This window comes from Anarrhichthys ocellatus, unplaced genomic scaffold, assembly GCF_004355925.1.
Source record: "Anarrhichthys ocellatus isolate YVR2014 unplaced genomic scaffold, GSC_Weel_1.0 scaffold10, whole genome shotgun sequence".
Taxonomy (NCBI): Eukaryota; Metazoa; Chordata; class Actinopteri; order Perciformes; family Anarhichadidae; genus Anarrhichthys; species Anarrhichthys ocellatus.
The window spans coordinates 6119872-6143691 of record NW_022280040.1 but is presented as its reverse complement, the minus strand read 5'-3'; the positions used below and the strand labels follow the sequence as shown (position 1 = coordinate 6143691).

The 23820-nt window shown below is 41.7% G+C and overlaps 1 protein-coding gene across 1 annotated transcript in view; it reads left to right on the top strand.

The window, feature by feature from the left end:
- The window catches only part of ptprn2 (protein tyrosine phosphatase receptor type N2), a 125969-nt gene extending 102380 nt beyond the window's left edge, over positions 1 to 23589 (top strand). The window contains exons 13-22 of the mRNA XM_031850214.1: positions 1971 to 2174; positions 6596 to 6743; positions 7238 to 7311; positions 10710 to 10787; positions 13841 to 13960; positions 14333 to 14499; positions 16664 to 16717; positions 17701 to 17765; positions 19875 to 19948; positions 22093 to 23589. Coding sequence (XP_031706074.1) covers positions 1971 to 2174; positions 6596 to 6743; positions 7238 to 7311; positions 10710 to 10787; positions 13841 to 13960; positions 14333 to 14499; positions 16664 to 16717; positions 17701 to 17765; positions 19875 to 19948; positions 22093 to 22164 — 1056 coding nt within the window. The 3' untranslated portion in view covers positions 22165 to 23589. The remainder of the gene's footprint in view (positions 1 to 1970; positions 2175 to 6595; positions 6744 to 7237; positions 7312 to 10709; positions 10788 to 13840; positions 13961 to 14332; positions 14500 to 16663; positions 16718 to 17700; positions 17766 to 19874; positions 19949 to 22092) is intronic.
- Positions 23590 to 23820: the final 231 nt, after the last annotated feature.

The window sequence follows — 23820 nt, the reverse complement described above, 5'->3', positions numbered from 1 at the left end:
TGTGTGTGTGTGTGTGTGTGTGTGTGTGTGTGTGTGTGTGTGTGTGTAAGAGAGAGTGAGATTGAGAGAGTGAGATTGAGAGAGTGAGATTGAGAGAGAGACAGAGCAGCCACTGTGACCTATTCCCTCTGTTCCTCCAGGGCCGTGGACAGCCTGGGCTGTATTGATTTTCAGCGTTGGGGCTCAGCTGTGCCCACCATGGCACTCAGAACATGTTTATCTGCATGTCGCGTTAACATTTTCAATATTTAATCAGGTTTTCACAGGTCTGCTCTCTCCATCCAAAGCGGGAGATGTAATAGTGTTATAAAGATGGCCACAGATAAGCAAAAAAAAAAATTATATATATAAATGCATTTTTCAAACATTAAGTATATGTCAATTTTTGTTTATTATCTTTTTTTTTAATCAAATTTAGCGTCTGTGCAAATTTTAGTTTTCTTTATGGCACCTCAATATACCTTTAGAGATGGAATAACTGCTCTGTCATGTGGGTGTGTTCTCAATGTTTGACAGATAGTTGTGTGTTAGTATGCTGTGGGAGAGAGATATTGTTAGATGACAGCACATACTGGAGACCTTGTTTCCTCTTGGCCTGTTTTTGTTCTTATTAGTAGTCTGAAAGAGGGGGGAAACAGGGGAAGCTGTATTCCCACTGCTGGTGCTCCTCTCTGGGCTCCATGTGTCTGTCCTCTGGCCCTCTCTGGCACTAACTGCATCTCTCTGCTTGCTCCTGGGACGATTTCTCGACTCCGGTACAGCACGGCGCTTTGCAGAGATGTTGAGAAGTGGGATGAATTATGAGGTGGACCTGGATATTGCCCCGAGGCCAAGGCCCAGGGCACCGCTTCATGGTTCCAATCATTAAAGTCTGACGGCGGGAAAGCTGATCCAAGACCAGGGCTTAGAGGGGCCTGTGCTCCAGAGGGAAATATCACTATGATAGATCATGAGATAGCTTGTGCTTTCACGAGGCATTTTCTCTGCTCTGCCCTGCCCTCGCTGTTATTAACTGAGTATGCTAATTAAGTCTGTGGAGATGACTGGCTTTGCCTCCGAAAACCAAACAGGATGGGGTTTACAGATTATGAATTTAACATAGAAAAACCAAGTGTGACCACACCTTATGGAGGGAATCAGGCAAAGTGCGCCACTCTCACTGTGTTTTGTTCGTGAACACATTTATAAGATTGCAGAAATCTGCCAATATATAATTTTTTCTTTTTCTTTTTCATTTTGTTTATACTGGAGTATATAATGCTTAGTCTTTGGATTTTCGATGCCCTGTCTCTGCACTGAGGCATGATGGGAGAAAAGCTGAGTCACTGGGAGAAGTGTAATCTTTGTAGCAGTGGGCATTTTAGCAAGTCTCAGAAACCTGGAGATATCAATCACAATAGAAAATTTGACTTTGCAATTGTGCCAATGCATTTTTTTTAATCTCATTTGGTTCTCTGTGGTTACAGTGGAACTCCTGTTTGATTGATGGATAGATTATCCTTTCTTTGCAAAACAAAAATCACAGTTCTTCTCTTTAAGGAAGTAGTTTTTGGTCTATAGAACCTGACTGTGCAGTATGGTGATTTTGTGCAGGATTTCTTTTTAACCAAAAGATCGATTCTTTAACAACGACGACAGACGCTGTGTGGCAGCCAGGTGGGACATACTGAATTTATTCTGTAAATCGTGTAGGGTTCCTCAACCATGTATTTTTTGACATAATTAGTATAAGCTCCATAATCCACGAGGATAATCCATTAATCTCGGCAAGTGAGGACAGATCAAGTCAGCCGAGGTGTAGGATTTTACAATGTGCATTTACAGAACTCAGCCCCTAAGAGCGAGGATAAGCACATAACCTACATACAACTATTGTTATGTTCATGAAAAGAAGATAAATACCTTGCAAGAAAAAGAAAAAAAACATTTTTGAAGATCAGTGTTTCACCATTACCTCCTCTAACTACCAGGAGCTGTGTCGCCAGCGTATGGCAATCCGCACATCGGATCGCGTCGAGCGGCCGGAGACCCTGCGCCACTCGAGGCTCAACAGTGTCTCGTCCCAGTTCAGCGATGGCCCTGCAGCCAGCCCGTCGACCCGCAGCAGCACCTCCTCCTGGTGCGAAGAGCCGGTGCCGTCCAACATGGACATCTCCACTGGTCACATGATACTGGTAAGTAACTTGCTTTTACTCAAGAGACAATGTGAGTAATGATTTTTGTGGTGGGAGGAAGGAAGTAGGTTGAAGTGTGGTTTTTTTATTGTCAGGCCCTCAGAGATGCTTTGTGGTTCTTAGCATCTGATCGTTACAGCTAAACAACCACAACATCGTAAGTCACTGACTATGCACTTAGTTTAGTGTAGTTTGAGATGCCAATGCTTTTGGTAAGAATACATTTGGTTCGGGCTTGTGTACAAGATCATCAACCAGGGGTACCTGCAACCAAAAGGTACTCCTGCCATGGGTTACATGGATTGTGGATTTGATAAATAAATTTGAAAATACAAAATAGATAAAAAAGTTGAAATACTTGGTTCAAACATCTTCTGGTACTCCAAGCAGTGCAGTACAAATTAAATAATGTCACTGACCGAATCGACCTAAACGCAATTTTATGCAAACATATTGTAACGATACACAATTTTATATAATCAACAATAACAACAACTGTATTAAATTAAATTGGTTGTGTCTATGTTATACTTGAGATCATCTGAAAGGGTCTTCGGGGATACGTCACAGAAATAGGCTTTTCAGAGGTTTAATGTGAGTATACATTCGAGTCTGCTTTTAAAACTCCCAGTGTCTGTGAATATGCTGAGGCCTGTGCTGAAGACAGCTTGATATCTCTGCTTATCTATTTGGATGTGTCTCTTTTTTTATTCCTCTCACCTCATTCCCTTCAAAACCTTGTTATCTTTCAGGTTTTTTCTCCCATCACTCTTCCCGCTGTTTTCTCCCTCTTGCTTTATCTCGGCTCTGTTGTCTTCATTTTTTCTCCCCTAACTTTTTCCTCCCTTAACTGTGTCATTTTCTCTCTTTATCATTTCGCCCCACGTCTCTCGTCATTTGCATCTTTTACCCCCTCCGGCTCTCTTACTCTCAGCAAAATAAGGCAGACGTTGTTTTGCGTGATGAGAGCTGCACAAAACTGAAATATCGTTATCAATCAGATTATCATTTGGATGTTTTAGAAATTCGTTTGTTTTTGGTTGGAAAATGTTGCCAACGCTTCCACAAACACACAATGGATTGTTTTAATTTTGCACAACTTTCGCTTCATTCATTTGAGACAAGCTTGATAAAAGAGATGGATAGATGCCTCGCAGTGTTTCCATTAATGGAGGGAGCATTCATCACACTGCATGTCTAGCTTTTATATTGGTAGGCTATAATGAATGAGAGTGAATCTGAGTAATGCCTTGTATTGGTGGTAATAGATGGGTTTTGTTGCGCTCGTCAAGGCTTGTTTGTGAAGCCCCTTTTGAAAACATTGACAATAGAAAAGCATTTAGCCCCGCAATAACAAAAGAGACACTGTGAATCATTTCTAGGAGCTGTTATTATTAGCCATAGTTTCTTCAGTGCAGGCAGTGCAATGTAGAAAGTTAAACCTTTAATTCTCTTTCATGCCATGATTGACATGGAGATGTCCTATAGGGGTTCTTCTTTAAAATCCCACCGCCATCTCACATGAAACCATGTGTGAGATTGCCTTGTTATCACTGATCTCAGACCTATATTTTCCCATCTCAGCTCTCCTCTCCTCTCATCTCCCCTCTCTCGCTCTCGCTCTTTGGAGCTCACACCGTGTGGAGAAGGATGATGAATACCCGGCTTTCCAAAGCACATATGCTGGGGGTCCATATTGTGAGGCCCAATCAGATCATACACACACACACACACACACACACACACACACACAACCACTATGAACTACGATGTTGCGCGCAAACCGTTCGAACCCACCTCAAGATTTGAAAAGTCTTGCATAAAGACTTTTCAACTTCAGAAGTGAAATTGGATGCCTCTGTGTGCTGAGTCACCTGACGCACCTCTGCCATCGTACATTTTCTATCTTCTCTCTGCTAACTTTGTCAGCTGCAGTGTGGCGCTACTACCGTGAAAACGTTACCTACTCAATGATTAAAAACCTCAGAAATGACTACCAGATGTAAGACAGAGTTACTTACTGTATGTGGCTGTTATTGCTGCAATCTCTTCAGCACCATGGACAGCACTTAGAAGCTAGAAGTCCACTGTAAAGCTGTTTTTTCTCACAAGCATCTTTAACAATCTGTCCATCCAGCTTCCCTATACTGTCCAGAAACAGGGTCAAAATGTTGATGCTGGAGCTTTCCCTTGACTTAATCACCTCTCTACTGAAAAAAAATATCAATAATTATGTCGCTTGAGGCTCTTTCTCATTAAGTTGAGTAGTTATTGTTTTAAATGATGAATTATGTGCTCGGAAGTAAAACAGACACTAAGGCATAGGAAAACAGCCACTGACCCACGCAACATCTTTTCCTCACAATTTTAGATTTAGATTATGAGCAAAACAACAAATTTCCATTTAAGTCAAAACAATGTGCTCTTTTCATTTAGCTATTATTAGTTAGCACACAAAAAACGTACATATTAACACCTTCTCTTTCCACCTCTCGCTGCTGTTTATCATATCATAAAGCTCCCTGTTCAAACTGTTACCAGTATTGTTCCTTTTAATTTGACAGTAATGTTTTACCTGTTGTGTCTGGCTCCCCTGGTTGTCCCTTCATCCTGATTTCACCCAGCACCCTCTGCTGCCGAGGAGACTGCTTAGGAAGGATTAGACATTGTTTCCCTGACACCCAGGCCTCCCATCCCAACCCTCTGATTGGCAGACATAATCCCCCCCATTCACTAAACCTTCGTTACCCTGTCTCTGGAATACGCCATGGTCCACTGCCTCCCCCTAGGAACGGGGAGGGCTTGATAAGGGCCTGCTGGCTGCATTGCATTAAGCTGCGAAAATATGAATTTGGAATGCAATCGATTCAGGGCATCCTTTGAATAGAATGGGAGGCAATTCAGAGTGGATTTATCAAGTACATGGAGATGTAATATTGGTAGGGGAGGTGGGATGCTGTCAGGCTGGCAAGCAGAGAGTACTTGTAGAGGGTGACAAGAGCATAGTGGTGACAGGTTCTGTCAAGTGGCCATAATGGCATGCTGTCATTTTCCTGGGAAGACAGCACTGTCTGTTTGCGTAGGCGATGCACACCAACACACATGCAAATATATATGTGTGTGTTGGCTGCTATTAGAGTTGACATTAACGAGATTTTCTTTTCTCATAATTGGGTTTTTTTGCATGCATAAAATTAAAAGTTCAGGCATGGTTCAAAGTACAAAAACAGAAATCAACAGTAATATTTCAGAAATGTCACTTTATGTCATTAATGGGCTCAGACAGCACACTTTGTGCTGTTGTGTTCTCTCATTATGTGGCTGCATTAATCACAAGAGTTGCTTTTACTCTTCTCAGCGCCGCCTTTAAGACCTGAGCGGCACCTTTGGTACCCTATCGAACAATCAACTTTGATTTCCATTGTCTGTAGGATTTGTAATGTTCTTATAAGTCGCCTAATATCCTTTGCGTGCATGCGGGAGATGTCTGAATGCATGAGCCATCAAAGGGTGATTGCCTATTATGTGTTGGACAAGCTTATTTGTGATTATCATCTAATGTAGGAATTGTATATATTCTGCAAAGAGCTGGATTACCCTTTTTGACAGACAGGAGTGAATAAGTTGGATGCAACAATGGACAACCTCTCTGCTCAGCCTACCTATACTGCCTTTAATATGGGATACAAACCCCAGCACATCTGGGTATCACTTTCATTGTATTAGCCAGCTGATCCCTGACATCAGTTTATGAGTCTGTAATCTTCTGCCTCACACAATAGCGGACTAAAGCATTTAACCCCATTGGGAGGGGAGCCATGATACAGGAGAGAAAGCGAAACACGGCGCTGCGCTACAAAAGATCGTCTTGCCAGCTACAGCCTCTAAGCTCCCTACTTGCCCTGGTTTGGGAGAATACACACACACACACACATAGACTTCTACCCTTCCCCCCCTCTTTTTTTCCATCTTTGTCTCTCTCGCGAATTCAATTTTGTCTTCTCCAAGCAAAGGCTTAAATGCAGACAATCTTATCAGTGTCTGTGCAAGCAGTAAGAGACGTGATTGAAACACCCCTGAAGTATTTCCAATGCAGACAAACCTTTCAGGAGTCTTAATTGTGCGTGATTTTTTTCCTCCTCTCGGTCAAACACACATGCACAAAGATATAAACATTAGCACACCTTCCCCACCTAGATCTTCAGCAGCCTCGTCCTCACCCAGGTGCTCCATGACACCTGATCATAGCTTTAATGGAGAGATGCTGTTGTCAGAGTGTTTAGTGTTTTATATATTGGATAGCTCATGGTGAAGAAAATTAAGTGAAAAAATGGTGAAGATGAATTGTGTCTTTTGCAGGGTTCTGGCTTATTGGCTTATTACTTGCAATGTTGGCTAAGGTGGTTTCTGTTTTCCTCTAGTCATACATGGAGGACCACTTGAAGAACAAGAACCGTCTGGAGCGAGAGTGGGAGGCCCTGTGCTCCTACCAGGCAGAGCCCAGCGCCTGCAGCGTGGGGCAGGGCGAGCAGAACTCCAAGAAGAACCGCTCGGACACCGTGGTCGTATGTGAGTCCATTCAGATTTTTTTCAACTAATCAGGCGATTTTAGGAGGGAATACGGAAATGTTTTTGTTTACTTCTGTATGAACTGTAGACCGATCGTTTCAAAACTAACTGAAAATTATTATTGTGAATTCAACTGCAAAAGCTGCAGTGAGACTACAGAGGTGGATGTAAATTGACTGGAAACAGATTATCTGAATCTTTAAACAGTTTCACTTGTTTAAAAAAAAGAGGATTTTAAGGCTCACAGCTTACAGACTTCTTAATAAGATATGTTATTATTATTTCATTCAGAACATTCCTTATTGAAGGTGAAGCAAATCAAGCCTTCAGAACAGTGTGTGCGTGTGTGTGTATGATGAAAGCCTGGTGAAATTGCAGGATCTGCAGCCTTTTTACTTACATGTTCCTCTGTTACTGCTCAAAATGGTGCTGTTATTGTGTGGGGAGGGGAGGCAGCACAAAGTACGTTGTTGAATTGTACGTCTCCGTTACAGATGATCATTCCAGAATCACCTTGAAAGCGGAGAATAACCACAGCAACTCAGATTACATCAATGCCAGTCCAATAGTGAGTATTGTGTATTCATTATAGCTCTATGTTGTGGGTGATGTCTGTACCAGAAGCACCTGTTATGGTTGGATTTTACTCCGAGATAAAAGAAGTTTCAAAGGACTTGTCATCGATCCAAGTGCATTGATCTTTTTTTAAACTTTGTTCTCCATACATGGAGCCTCAGTGGATTCGTGTGTCTTGTTGAATCACACCGCTTCCACAGCTTTCAAAATGGCCGCTCCCTGGAGAAGCCCCTTTTTTTTCCATCCCCACTATAAAGAATTATACATTATTTTTGACGAAATAAATGTACAAATCCAGAACGACCTGAGTGTTGGGGATTTTTTTCCCCACCAAAAAAAGATTGCCAGTCATGATTTCCCCTGAGGCTGCTGAAAAAGGATTCCATCAAAGGGAACAGGAAACTATGCATTTCAAATACAGTGCCAAAGGAGGGGGAGGGGGAGGGGGGGGGGCACACACAGCTGCACTAAAAGCCTATTACTCCTCAAGAACAAACATTTATTCCAACGTTCTCTCTAATGGCATATTCATGGAGGTTTTTAGCTTATTTAAACAGTGCGACATTTGCCAATGTATAGAATAATATTAGAATAAAGTTCATCAATCAGGGGAAGAAGTTGGCAAAATTGGTAGATTATGAAAAAAGGCTATAAAGCAAAGTTATCCTGGACAGTTTTTGGTGCTGTTGAACAAAAAAAAGCATCTAGAAAGACAAACGGACGTTGAAGATGGGTGGAGTAATGGCGGATGCAGTGGTGTGTGGATGAAAGGACAGTAATTACACCACAATGGGGACCCCTGGCTGAGCCCAGCAAAACTGTGATAATTATGTCTGTCAATGCGGCTTCTTCCTCCTCATTAGCTGTAGGGGGCTGTGGCCTATGAGTAAATAATCTGTCGCTTCTTTCTGGGAATCAGGGGTCAGAGATGCAAATGGAAGGAGCGATCCAAGCTCCATGTAAAGCAGAGGGTGACACACACACACACACACACACACACACACACACACACAGGAGAAAGCTTGGATAACGGTTAATGCTTGACCACAAATGATGCGAGCGCTGCCAGATGTAAAGCATCATTAGCTGGAGGAATGAATCGAAGGAATGTGCAGCAGCACAAACTGTGGTAAAAGCCTGGTTGGCTTTGCCTTGTCTGGCTTTTTTTAGAAAGTCAAACGCTGTGGCTTTTCCATTTCCCACCTGTTCTCCATGCTTTCTTGGATGACCTTAAATCCAGCTCTCTATCTTACATAAACACAGGATCAAGGCGCTGCAGCAAGGCGTCGAAAGTAGAGACGGAACAGATATTTGTGCGAGCTATTTAAGTGCGGGCTATTTTACTTCAAACCAAAGAGCACTTCTTTGCCTTTCTGTTGTAGTCTATCTTCTTCCCACAATGGCATTGGGAGGACAGCTGAAACCCAGGACAACTCTTTCATGTTTGCGCTTTAGTATTCATGCAGCGATGTCAACACACAGCTACAGCCTGTCTGTATCCTTGAGATTGGCTGACGGAGTGGTAGCACTATTCGGCACCACCCTTTCATTTCAGTGTTTTTTTTTTTTTTACAAATTCACGACAAAATTTTAAACTAGAAAGCATGAAGGGAAAATTGAACGTCACGTTTATACCTGATTGAAGTAGAACAGTGGGTAATGAACATAATGTTTACTGCATTTATGTGTCCTTTTGTGAAATTTCTTTAATAGAAAGGCCGTCAAATTGTCACTCATCGTGTCTCATAAACACTTGATTCACTGTATATCTATAGATAATGAAGAAACATAGATGATCAAATCTGTACCCGGGGGAATCTGCATCATTTCAGCGTTTCACTGCTAAATGTTCCAAAATGACACAATTTACAGTTCTAAGGATGATATTCAACCACTAATTAAAATGAACTCTTTCAGAACAACAACAATAGTCTGTTTCTACTGAGCTCTACTTGTAATCAAGTCACAGCTTGGAAGTAAATCTAAAACAGAAAACAATTTGACATTTTAATCCACCATAATGAAACGAAATTACAAGCAGACATTAAGACACGAACAGACAAGAAATGCATTTGATTTAAAAAAAAAGAATTGGACCAAAGTTGTATGTTCGGTTTCATCAGCCAATTTAGAGCATTTGGGAATTAATTCTGTTGTTATTATAAACAAGAGGAGAGAAAGTCACTGTGCTAATATTAAAGCCATGAGGAAATGTTCCATCATTATTTCCCTTTTAAGGGTGAATGTCGAGGTCTATGACCTTGACAGATGAGTCAAAGAGAAACCCAAATAAATTAAATGAAAAGCTACATGTTTAACTTCTAAGCTCATGTTCATTGTCCTTCATAAATTGTTCAGAAAAAGTGTCTTTCTCACTGCATTTTACTCACACAAGACTGTTGTTGGTAAGTCTACCATAAATAATATTAAATGCATCCCTATACTTACAAAAATGCAGCACTGTTAGGGTGTGTCTTCTATCATTATAATGCCAGCTATACATCAACAATGCATTGATATGCACCGACTCATTTCTTTTCCTGCGAAATATGTCAACACCTTTCCACTGATGCATCCTGCACTCGAGGGTGTGCATAAAAACATCATTGATTTTAGGGGGGCAACCCAGCTCAACACCTACTCAATCAAGTCTCAATCACATCCCTCAAATCAAGTCCCCCATGTCATTATATCCCACCTGAACACCCGGCCCCCCTCACATCAACAGCCTGCAGGCTTTAAAGTCCCACCACTATATCATGTTTCATGCGGAAGCACGTCAAAGCACGACAGGAATTGAGATCTGAAAGCCATTTCATGAGGTCGTTGGTATGAGGACCTTGTAGAGAAGGCGGTACATGACTTAACTAAAGCGGAAGTAAAAGCATCACCTGAATGATGAGATAATAAAGCTATTGAAGGTGATGAAAATGAAAGTGTTTATTTTAAATATTCAAAGGGTTGGAAGGGTTGAAAACATGAATTAGATTAAAAAGGCCAAGGTCTTCAGTCTTTATGCAAACATGACGTTTAGAGAGACGAAAAAAATCACAAAAACAAGATCAAAGTTGTGAAACCACAACCTTCCATATGTTTAAAGCGTATCCAGCGTAGGACTATGTGTGTAGTTCTCTTTATATTCCAGTTTAATCAGACCCATTGTAAATAGTCAGATCTTGAGAACATGAGGAAAGAAACAAGAATGACGTAGTTCAGAGAGAGTGAATCAATGAATGGAAGAGAAATAAGTCTGCAGTAGCAAATGTTTTCTGCTCTCATGCCTCCATCCAGATGGAGGCTTTGATGGAAGTCTTTTCACCCAGACTGCATGTTTTCATCCGCCAGTCCCCACCCCAAACACTGTCTCACACTCTGCTCCCTCTCTCCCAGATGGACCATGACCCTCGCAACCCTACTTACATCTCCTCGCAGGGCCCACTTCTTTCCACCGTGGCAGACTTCTGGCAGGTAATCATCTCCATTCATGGGGGTTTTTCCATCTTTTACCGTTATCTTTATGTAGAAATATCAGGGTTTGTTAGAACCACAACAGAGATGGTTTTGTGTGATTTACCAATTCCCTTGTGACTCTGATGTCTTTTTCTTGTTCCGAGAGTGTCTAGATTACTATTTCTTTGCTTTTAAAGCATTGGTGGGATTTCTTCAGAATGTAGCCTCAGTTTCTGCCTGTCATGTGCTTCCGTTATATTCAAGTCTCAGCTAAGCAGAAAGAACAGAAGGTCGTTTAACAACACGTACTGCTGTTTTGAAGGTATTTCTAGAACCCTCGGGACTCTTCTAATCATCTGAATGAAAAGAATATTCCTTCTGTCAAGTCACTTCCTTTTTTTATAATCCATGTAACCAGAAATGGCAAATATTTCACAAGCAAAATCCTCCAATGTGCATCAAAAATGGCAGTCCTTCTTCTCTGAGTCATAACTCAGTAAAGTCTGAGCACACAGACACGATACACATATTTTCAGATTCAGTGTGACTCACACTGTCCGAGGATATCGTTAGCTCTACTGTCTACGCCAAATAAACTTCTATACGTCTTTTTCGAAATGGTAAAAAGACGCACCTCGTAACTCTAGATCTTGTCAGAGAATGGTCACGTTTTTAAGTTTTCTTCAGTATCAAAATAATCCGGTGATAGTTGTCCGTACATCTTATGGCTACATTACAAACAGGAACTGCTATTAGCTAATTCGGCATACTTTTAATGGTGCCAATTTGCCAAAATGTAAACAAATACTGGGAGAAAAGAAAAAAACAGGGCTAGAGTTGTTGCTGAAACATAACTCACTGAATCCATGGCAAAATCATAGCTCCTATTTACAGCCCCCAAAGCATTATGGAAGGGAATAATTGTATATTTTCTAGGAAAATTGTATGCTTGGCTATGTCACTCAAATGTAATGGTAATACATGATCGACACAAACTGGGGCTGGACGTAATGGTGCTTCTACTATTCTTACTCATAAATAAAACAGTGCCACGAGCGGAATACGTATTAGAAACCTGCAGCTTTTCGGTTGTAAATGGTAGTCTAGTTATACGCACCCCCAGGAAGTGTAATATTATTTGTGATAATGCTGATGTTTGCTCATATTTGCCTTTTCCTCGCTGCTATTTGTATTCCTTGCCTTGTCCATAAATATCAGACGAACCTGCCATTAATCACCGGATATAGGCTATTGTAAAACATGTCGTCTTGTGTGGAGGAACGCCTTAAATGATGCATGGTTGCCAAATGGCGTTCTTATGTGTTAATAGGACAGCACTGTCGTAATTAGTGGGCCCATCACCTCCATATGGTGAAGTAACTCTGCTAGCCGTCACCAGGATGTAGAAGTGTGAAGCATAAATCCTGGCAGAAACAGCTGGCCCTGCACTCTGCACTCTGCATGTCGTCATTTCAGATCATTATGATAGTGCTGACTTTAGGTTAGGACAGACGTTGGCACCGGTTTGTGACCAGGGGCAGGTGGTAACACCAATTTTAGTCTTGGTTCTGCTTTGGTTTTTGTTGTAAATCGCTTTTCAAACCCAAAACAAACAAACCTGCACACAAATTCTGTCCTCACACGACGTTCACATTAATTAAAGAAAAGAAAGATTCAGCGCCTATTATCTAAAAAGTGTAACTTAATTGACTACATCGGCTCGAATAAGAGCCCTGTATTTAATGTGTAAATTTGAAAGTGCTTCAAATGAAACAGTTGATGATTATCTCTTTGTCAAGTTGGTTATTTGTTTGTCTGCCAATTTTTTTTCTTCCTGTGCCAGGTGAATAAATGCATTGCATTATCTAATGAAATGGGATATTTAGCCATGAACTCAACTCAAAATCTTTCCCAATTAAGCAGGAAATTATGGAAAATTAGAAACGGATTGACTGACACAATGAACATCCTGTGTGCGTGAATAAGTAGCCATTCCTTATTCAATACTGTAAAACTTGGGTTGTGGCAGGAGGAAAAAAACACTCTTCCCCCCCCCCCCCCTCATTAAAAGTAAACAAACAGGGGAAACACTGGCACTCTCATGCAAATGGCCCATGCAGGAGGCAAATCTTTTTGCTCTGTCCTGTCTAATCCACACCGGCCCCAGGCAGCGCTCTGAAAGGCGGCTCTGCTCTAATCCTCCACTCCTCATTCCTCCATCCCTTCAGCCTTCACTCCTCCAGCCCACCTCCCCTCCCTCCCTCCTATTACCTTAGCTCTGCTGGGCCCTGCTCTCCTGCTCACTTCTCCTCTGAATTCATTGCAAAAAAAACAAAGCCGATCGGATTGTATTTGTAGCCTGCCTTCTTCTAAACATATGATGTATAGTAGATGTATGTTTTTGGAGCCTTGCAATTGTTCAGCATCTAAAAAAAGAAACAAATATGACATTACCAGCTGAACAAAATACACTTTTTCCTCACTACCTACAAATATTTGCCAAATCTTACTCGACTAAGTGGTTAATTTTCCCCCACATTATCACCTTGCCTAATCTCATCACATCCTGGCACAGTTGGCGTGTAATGTGTCCACCGGGCTGGATCACAGAAGCTTGTGATTAGTGTATTGTCAAGGCCATTGTGTTTTTATAGCAATCATAAAAGCCGTGTTTCCTCCTCATTTTCCTAATGGCTGCTGTGGGCCTGTATTCTTTCCCAAGGACACATTAGATCGTGATAAGATGAAACAGAGCAGCAGCTCAGTAGATGTTGTGATCTCACGCTCACGACTGAGAGAGGGCGACACATGACGCGCCCTCCTGCTGCTCGACCCAACATTTATCATTTGTCACACGCAGAGAGGTGACATTTATTCATGCTTCCTGGACCAAGATTAAGAAATCAATTTCACTCTAATACAAGGGTGCTATGTAATGCTAACATGCAATATGCCGCTCCTAGTGGCACAGTTCAGCTGCATATTAGTGCTGCTGTAATGTCATACAGATGAGTATGAAAGGCCTGTTGTGTCTGAGGGGATGTCTCACGTAGGTTTCTTCTGGTATGTAGATGGTGTGGGAGAGCGGCTGCGTCGTCGTCGTCATGTTGACCCCGCTTTCTGAAAATGGAGTGAAGCAGTGTCATCCCTACTGGCCCGACGAAGGATCTGACGTGTACCACATCTACGAGGTATGTCTGTGAGAGATTAAGCAGAAGTTACAGAGCTTAGACGCTGTAAAGTCAATCCTCAGGTCACACAGTATTTGATTACTGTGTGCCATTTCTTAAACCCTTTCTAACAAATGAACTTGTTTTAATGACAGCTTGCATGCTATCTAAAGATTATGTAAGAGAAAATGTCCACCTTTGTCCTCTTCTTGTTTGAAACTAAAATGTATGGTTAGTGAGGGCTAAATACCACAAGGAGTAAATCAGAAAATGTGATTTTTTTATCATTTAAAACCCCCTTAAAAGTCTTTGGGCTATGAGTGCGCTCCTCGTTAAAATTGCTGGTGTGAAGCTATAATTAATTAACTGAATGCGGCCTATTTCTAAATCTAGGTCAACTTGGTGTCGGAGCACATCTGGTGTGAAGACTTCCTGGTGCGGAGCTTCTACCTGAAGAACCTGCAGACCAACGAGACCCGCACCGTAACGCAGTTCCACTTCCTGTCCTGGATGGACCGCGGGATCCCCAACTCGGCCAGGACCCTTTTAGACTTCCGCAGGTAGAGTGCAGAACCTGCTGGTTGGAGCTCAGGCAGATCTTCACCTTTACAACTGGCCTTTCTCCTGAGCTTGTTCTTAATCATCTTGCCTTGTATTCTGTATTCTGTCAGCGCCTCTTTGGTCCGTCTCCCTTTTGCCCCTCTGCCTTCCGGTGTCCTAGAGAATGGTTGTTCTAATAAGCACTGTGTTTCTGTACTATCCCTTTCATCCTGGGCCTATTTCCCCTCACCTCCCCTCCAGCACATGTGATGCAGCAAATTAACAGCCCAACACTGCCTGGCTTGGCTTGGGAAGAAAAGAAAGAAAAAAAACCTAATTCAAACCCAATTAAATGAGAGCTGTCTCACTAAAAACATGGGAGAGGGGGAAAGCTAGTGACTGAATAACCTCACTCTGTTCTCCATATAATGTGTTCTGGCAGAAGAGCAGCAATAGGTCCTCTGGGAGAACCCAGAGGGATAGGAAAAGCCCTCCAAATGAGAAAAGATGCATCTGATTTGTGGAAGGAAGTCTGTCCCTCTGGTTTGAAATGCAGATGAGATCGGGAAAAAAAAGGAGGATGTGCAGTGTTATCATGTCATCCTTTCCTGACAGTCGCTGCTGGGTTTTTTTTTCAAATTAAATTAGGTGTGGCTTGCAGTCAGTTCTATTTATTTTAAGATATTGGTGTGCAGATTTGAGCTGTGTTTGATTACATACATTCCTTTTCTTTTGCTGTTGAGGTCTCCTTCACTACTAGATTGCCTTGATGTAACTCCATTAATGCTGCTGTCGGTTATTGGGGAAATAAAGCTCTCTGTGATTCAGAGGTCTCAGATCGAACGGTTTTCACGGTTTCGGCCAACTTGGTATTTTGCGGTTGCCAGTGTCATTTTTGTGATGTTGCAGCTAGTAATATGAGCCCAGTTGCATAGTCACAAAAGTGATCATTGGAAACTGTGTCTCCTCAGCCAGGCCTGTGCACAAACTGTCTTTCTCTCACTCCTGACTCTCCGTCTCCCGTCTCCTCCTCTCACTGCTCCTTCCTCTGGCTTGCATGGGAACTCCAACCATCTCTGTATGCTCTTTAACAAAGGACATATTCTGATTTACAATGTAAAAGATATGCATTTGATGTACTAACAAAAATGAATGCGAAATGCACAAAAAAGAAAGCATTACTCCTGCAAAACAGTTGGTTACTTAAAATAGAACTAGTTTTATAACATTTGAATATTTAGCTATGTTGAATGCATGTATTTCAATGAAAAAGCCAAACTTTCGGTTACTTTGGATTTCAATCATGGCAAAAACAAATCTTAAATGACATCATGACATGACATGACATCAAAAAGAGCACACATGTGCTTTGAAATGCAAGTACACATGGGAAATGCAGTCCGCAGTTGTATTTCTTAAGGTCCAAATATAGAAAACTAATACACAATACATAAACTGAGGTTAAATCATATATAAATAAATATTTAGCAAGTAAAATATGATTATGAGCTTCTACTATGAGTAGTATTGGAAGTACTACAGTATAGGTTGTTTCATTAATTTATATTAAAGTACATTTATGTGTTTGCTTAATGTTATTTCTACTGTTTTATTTACATGTTCCTAATGACAACAATATGCAGTGGTGATTTTGAACCATCAGATATACCAGAGATACTGTGAGACATTCAAACCTTTATTTTGTCATTTTTGTCGCCGGTGACAAACGAGGGAAATGCTAAGACGCGGTATCTCTCGGTGTAGTCAGTTTCCATGGCAACAGCGGTGTGTGTGAAAAGGCTCGTTGGCCTCCGGCGGTGTGCAACATTCATAATTGGCCGGGGGTTAATGCGTCGGCGGTCGGCAATCACAACATCACACCGGCGCATCCATCACCCACGTGTCACAATAATGCTGTTCAATTCATCGACACTGATTTATTTCTCTATCCTCAAATTAAGGTGATTGATTGACAGGAGCGTGCATCTCTCACGATCCTGTTTGCTCTTTTGATTGTCGCTGTCATTAATTGCATCCCGACCATAGAAGCACAGTCATGAGTCACACTTGCTTTATTATTCAGCATAAATAACTAACCTTGTTTTTCAGAGTGTGTTTCATTGAAGACAACTTGCCGCCAACATTGCAATAACATCCACTTTTCTCTTCTTTTTTTTATTCCAGAAAGGTTAACAAGTGCTACCGGGGTCGGTCTTGCCCGATAATTGTTCACTGCAGGCAAGTATAACTATTTGAACCTTGTGACAGTGGCTGACCCTGCTGAATTGGGAATGGCGATTGTGTGTTGGAGGGGAGAGACTGTTTATTTTAAACCCGCTCAGTCCATTTGCTCTATCTGGGTCCACTGGAGCTGCTGTTTATGTCTTTATGGAAATAGGGTGGCGCAAAGACACCCAGCCAGAGAAACTTCCATTTCCCATTTGGTTGAGTTAGTTAACTGGCCTTGATTGGTTTGTGTTAAACACCAGGTATCTGTCTGACCACTTTTAATAGTCACATCCTGTTAAGTCATGCATATGGGGGGGGGGGGCAGCCCGCTCTCCCTCTGAGGGAGCTGTGAGGACTGAGTGTCTAGCAGTGGATTAATGAAGCAGTGGTGCTCAGGCCGCTCTCCTGTTTTATTGGCCTTGCCTTTATTAGAGAGATGTGCACGCCTTGTTTGCAATTAACATGCAGAGCTGTTGAATGGCCGGCGGGCACAAAGGGAGGCTTTTCATAAGACTATCTCTGGAGTAATGGAAAAGCAAGGCTCTCCAAGAGCTGTTCTCGAACCGCCCCTGGCCTCTCAACCTCTCCCCTGCTCCTGAGGTGCATTCATTTAAAAGCCTTTGTCCCCAGTGTGCCTCAGAAACCATTCCCCTCTCCCCAATAGCCCAGCAAGTCTCAAGACCACACATGCACTCGTGTGCAAAGGTTTAACATAATCACATTTATTGGATCATCAAATATTCAGATCTGTTCAGGTATTTTCACAAGAATATTAAGGAGTATTATTGATTTGTGCTATTCGAATATTTTATCCGCAACATCAGGTTTTAAGCAGTGTGTATCTGTGTGCATAGACTCATTTGTGTCTCTCAGCAGATGCAGATGTAAATGAGCAATTTGTTTCCTTATAAGAAAAACACTGAGATTAAAGCTTCACTCTGCCACCTTAATGATCTCCATCTCTCTCTCTCTCTCTCTCTGACTCTCTGCAGTGATGGAGCTGGCAGGAGTGGGACTTACATTCTGATTGACATGGTCCTCAATAGGATGGCTAAAGGTAACGATCAATGGCTTCCCTTTCACTCTTTCTGCTCTCGCGTTGAAGAGTTTCCCTGGCAACGCCGAAGCCTCTCATTTTCCACAGAGGGTCTTGGGGATGCATTAGAGGGTGACTTTCCCGAGGCCTGAAGAGGCAGCGAAGACAGAGACAGACATGGAGGGAGCTGGAGGGAGTGGAGAGAGTTGAACAAAGAGAAAAGGGAAAAAGAAAAACCTTTGCCCACATTAGTAATTATCTATTAAAGCTACCGTCACGGCATATTCACCTGCATCGCAACTGCAACATGAATTTATACAGCGCATGCATGGAAATGAAATGTTTAAAGGGGAAATCAGAATTTGTAAACATTGCTCCATTGGTTTGAATCAGTACTTAATATTTAATGGGAACAATGGATGTGTTTTATTATTATTTGTAACCCATATAGTTTGCACCCTTTACTGTCTTTTTCTATTTTACAAAAATATAAACTAAACTGCCTGAAATCTCCAGGATGTTAACAAAAAAAACCTCTAGGTGCTTTTTTATTATCTGCAATTCTGAGCTGAAAATGGCCCCTAGTTAACGTTGTATAATCAAAAAACACAGTCAGGGAGGATAGTCTGGAATTGGTCACAAATCACAGTAACTTGGCACCATTATGAGCCTCTACAGCAGAAATCATTATCCACAGGCCTAAATAAATATGAAAAAGCCACCTGAAAGGGATCTTTGTGGCGTTGCTGCATCATTACATGTCAAACAGGAATGGCTTGATTTGTTTCTAGATTTTAGGTTCCTGTGCTCGTTGCAAATCCCTGTTTTTCGCTGAATCTCTACTCCAACAAAACAGGAGTTGTAGCGGAGTAAGAATAAGCTCAGTTTGTTTGAATAAACACATTTGGACATGGACATCTATTGTTGCACAGGAGCTGGGTTCTTCCAAAGGCTGCCTTACATCCCCTTAAAGCCCCTCCGTAGCTTAGCCTGCCCTTTGCCCTTTGACATCTGCCCTTAACCCCCACCCTGTGCATGCCCTCCCCCTGCTATCCCAGCCCATCAGAGCAGGTTGGGAGGACGGCTGCGTCTGATGCAGACATTCCCTTCACTTTCTGGAAAACAGTAATAAGACTGAAACGTCCTGATGGAGTTCATCTGGTTCAGCGACGAATGCGCTGTTGTCCGGGGTGATCAAAGGTGCCACCCGGTCCCTTTTTAACCTTTTGTTTCCTGCTCCTCCAGGATTGAATGTATAAAATGAACGTAATCTCACTCTCCAAAGTTTTTTCCTTTGGTCGAAGAGCCTCTCTTCAGCTTAACTTTGGAATCCAGCCCTTCTGAGACATGAAAGTCTTGTTGGAGCACTGGAGTACTTTGAGCACTAAGTCCAGCTGCATTATAGCCCTCTCTCTTTTTACTCTCTCTGACTCACCCACACTCTCACATACATCTTCACTGTCACTCTATCTCTTCTGCTTCCTTTCTCTGCCTCACCTTCAAAGACATCTCGAGAGTTCAGCGGCTCTCTGCGGTTTTCTCCCTCCTTCCCTTTCGGTTTTCTCAAACGAGCTCTTGCGTTTTGCTTTAAAATCCATAAATCTGAAAGTAGAATAAGATTCCAGATTAACATCGCGCACTTTCAAAGCCAAAACGGACTCAACCCAACAGCAGCTGATCACTGTAGAAGGCGAGCAACTGTTGCATAGTTCAATCATCAGTATTGCTGCTGCAAAGGCAATAAATCATTTTAATTAGAGTTGGTTGTTTGTCAGATTCACACATACTGTACATGCACACACCTAGATATTGTTGTATCAAAAAGCTCTGAGCAGACTTCATAGTTGCACGTAATTTAAAACAATTTTTTAACAAGATTCTCACACAGAAGCCAGCGCTTAACGTTTTTTTGAATGCATCATTGCGCATTTCCCAGAGCCCCAAAATATCCTCCTGCATATTTTATCGAGAAACAGTGTGTGGCTCTCGTCCAAGTCTTTCGAGGGATGAATGTAATAATTTTCAATCGCTGCGCTGTTCCAAAGGGAGCCCGGCATAAAGAGAGATTGACAGATGTGAGCTGGATTACTCGGCTGCTTTGAACTCATTCCAATTTTCGGTCTGTTGCAGGTGCTAAAGAGATTGATATTGCCGCTACCCTGGAGCACTTGAGAGACCAGAGAGCTGGCATGGTCCAGACAAAGGTAAGGTTCCCCGGCTTTGAGTTAGAGAGACGGGGGGGAGAGGGCAGTAGGGAGGGAGGAGGGGTTGCAGTCATTCAAACAGACGGTTTTCTACTTCATGTGCACATGGATCAGGGGAAATGATGGGGTAATTGATAACTGCTTGCAGGATTAGACAAACATTGTCTTGGAAGATAATAACTCACTGTTCCACATTAATCACAAGAGACTGACCAAGAATCTTCTGTGACAGAAACATTTTGTCTCTGAAACCGTCACATTTTAAGATTTTCTCTAAACGTACGTTATGAATCCTAAACTGTTAAATGTATCAGTCGTATGTAATATGATGTCAGTTCTTAAATGAATCAAAGTGATACTTAAGTAGACGTGTAACTAGGGCTGCGATTATTTAAATCTTTTGAATAGATCTTTTAGTCTTTAAAATATGCACCTCCCTTTTTCAGGTCTCAATATGATGTCTTCAAATGTCTTATGTGTATTTAATCAAAAGTACAAAACCAAAAGATATTCATTCCACGATGATATATAACAGAGAAAAACTGCAAATTCTCCTGCAACAAACTCATGTTTGAGACTATTAATCAAATATCAAACATACTGTTTAATGTCGTCTTTTGTTTTTATTTCATCTTCATATATTTTACCAGTCTAGTAAATGTCTAGTCTAATAAAATACTTCTACTGAAATTCATTAGTCCTAACAGTTCATATCACAGCTCCCCCCCCACCTCACAACATTTTGGGGAATAGTTGCGGGTGTGTACAAAGCATTACCTCTCATCCACTAATGTACCTAATAGTTAGGATGTCTCTTCTGTTTCTATCTTGTAATTGGAAGGAGTAATAATAATAATAATAATAAAGGCAGACCTCATGCTGCAGTGGGTGATAATGTTTATGGAAGCTGCTTGCGAACAGACTCCAGTGTTCCACGATGGTTCATTAATGCTGCTTTTACAGCCCTGCTGTATTCAGCGCAGAAAAGCATTTCAAGCACTCTCTCTGTTTCTCTTCTGACAACTCTTCAGTGAAATTATATTGGAATATTGTTGATTCCACTTTGGGGCTTCATGCTGTGGTCTATACAGAAATTTGATTGTGATGAGGTATGAAGTTTAGAGTTAGCTTTCAAGAATTGGACGTGCAATTATCTTCTTTTTTTTTTTCCTGCTTCAAGATGTTGCCACTTTATTTTTGGATAAACCTCGGCAAAAATAAAAGAGAGAATATTTATTTCCCTTCTTTTTCTGGTTACTGCTTTTGACAGACATCAACATGCAGTAATTACAACATGCGTGACCGTTGTTCATCCTCACTAACCATCCGTCTCTGATCTGTCGAGCAGAGATTGATCTCCCCCCAGTGGTGTAAATGTGAACAGCACAGCACGCACCAAACTCACTTATAAAGTATCTTTTTTCCACATGCAGAACTTTAAAGGCATCTTGGGATTAGACAGGGACATATAACTGTGGTGTATACTGTATATAGATGGATGTACTTTCACATTTTCTGGCCCTATCGCCAACATCAGAAGAATCATAAAAATAGAAAACCTAATCACTCCAGATAATCTCCACTGCAAAGCAAAAGGCACGGCCACCAGTGACTCCTCTGTATTGATTTAGTCAATCCTCAGGCCAGACTGTTGCAGGCTATGTGTTGACACATCTAAAGACTGCTCCTTCCAAACTCCTACGTTCCTTTTCTCTGTGAGAGGACCCCGTGGCCTGCAGCCTGGGGAGAGGAGAGGAATATAAAAACACCAGGTCCATGGGGCAAACATCAATCAGCCCCCTTTTACACTCCTTGGGGGGAAACCGTGAGTGGGATTCACAAATAAATGCACATACACACAAACAAAGCTGAGAGACAGCATGACTCAAAAGCTTTATTTTAAGACACCTGGCTGGATCGATGCCGGGTATACGCATGCTCTCCGAGTTGAAATCTCAGAGAGTGGCTCACCTTCACCTCAAGTCTGTGGCCAAACACATCCAGGGGTAGGGCCAGCAGAGAGGGAGGAAGACGCCAATCATCCTGAAATGGCAGTCCTGAGCTGTTACACACTTGTCCGCACACTAAAACTTTCCTACCTTCCTTCTCTCCCTGCATCCTTCCCTCCTCTTCCTCCTCCTCAGGAGCAGTTTGAGTTTGCGCTGACAGCCGTGGCAGAGGAGGTGAACGCCATCCTGAAAGCGCTTCCTCAGTGAAGGCATCACATCCCCCCCCCCCCCAACCTTCTTCTCACTCGCCGAACACCGGCTTCCTCTGCCCACTCAAGACTGACATCTCTCTCTGCCCTCCCTTCTCCTCGCTCTGTTTCTCTCTTCCGCCTTCTCTTCACCTCTATATATATATACACTGTATACTTATGAATGTCGTGCCAGATATCTCACCTGGATCTATATTCGCAAAATCTTGCCTCAGAGTACGACTGCCGATCTGGGATCCATGTCAGACCAGCGGGGCCTGATCTGATGTGTGAATTTAGATCAGCTCTCCTACTGTGAGACTTTTTGTCGATATGAACCCCGGTCCTCTATAACAGTGATGTTGTTCCTGAACATACCGCTCTAGTGCCACTGACGAGCTGTTTACGTGATGTCAAGTGAAGACTTTTGTTCCAAAATAAGCTATCTGCCGTTGGGAAAACTGATACAGAGGCTAAGAAGGAGACTATTGGCACATTTAAAACGAACTATAGTTGGGCCGCAACTAACCATAATTTGAAATATCGATTAATATGCAGATTTCTTTCGATGCATTGTAGAAATCGTAAGAATTAGTGAAACAAAATGGCATTTATGTCTTCAATTTGTCTGACTTACAGTCTAAGATATTCAATTTACTGTCATACATGACAAAGAAAAACAGCAACTTCAGAGAAGCTGAAACCAGAGAATGTAAAAGATGAATTGATTATCGAAATGGTTGCCAATATTTATTTATTTTTGCCAATAGACTAATCATTGCAGTTCTCAACCGTAGTACTTTTTGAATAATAATATGTAAAGTGAATTAAGTTCCTGCCTTATATTTTAAAGATTATATCCCCTAAATGAATCGGTGTATTGGACGCATGTAGCGTTTTGGAAATAAACTCCTCACATGTTTCTTCTCCTCTGTGATCTGAATCAACCCACTATATATATACTCAGCATCACGTGCATCAGATGTTGAAGTGTGTGTGTGTATTGTTGTATTTTGGGTCCAGACATCTTAAAAAGCCTCACAGATCATGTTTCTTGATATATTCTTAACATATCAGGTGTTTTTTATTCCTCATTGCATACATTTTAGACATTGTTACATGAACATCTCTGTTAATATTAAATGTAATACAGATATACCAACTGATATAGTTCTTATACAGTGGAGATAGTAATAATAGGATATATATGTAAGCAGAACTTGTATTGGGATTGTTGCTCATTTTTTTGTCGCTCCATCACTGGTTTATTGTAATATTTTGTGCAACATGACAGATTATTCCCTCTATGTATAGTCAATGAATGACTTTATGAATACCTATATAGTGCTATCTGAAATGTATACCGAGCGCCTCAATGAGAACTATATATTTTGTGTGAAAAGTAACATTCAGATTGATAATAAATCAGAACAGATTATACTGATTTGCTGTGTTGGTATTTCATATTATTGCTGATACACTCACACACACACATACACAGGAGGGAGACGGCTGCTCTCACAGTGAATGACATTTGATGGAATGGTAGACTTAGTAAAGTCAAAAAGAGAAGATGTATCACGCTCCCTGAGGGTTTGTATCTGGGAGAGATTCGCAGGTTTGTACAGATGAAATGTTTGGTTCAGGAGCACTGTCGGAGGAGAAAGTGGCTGGG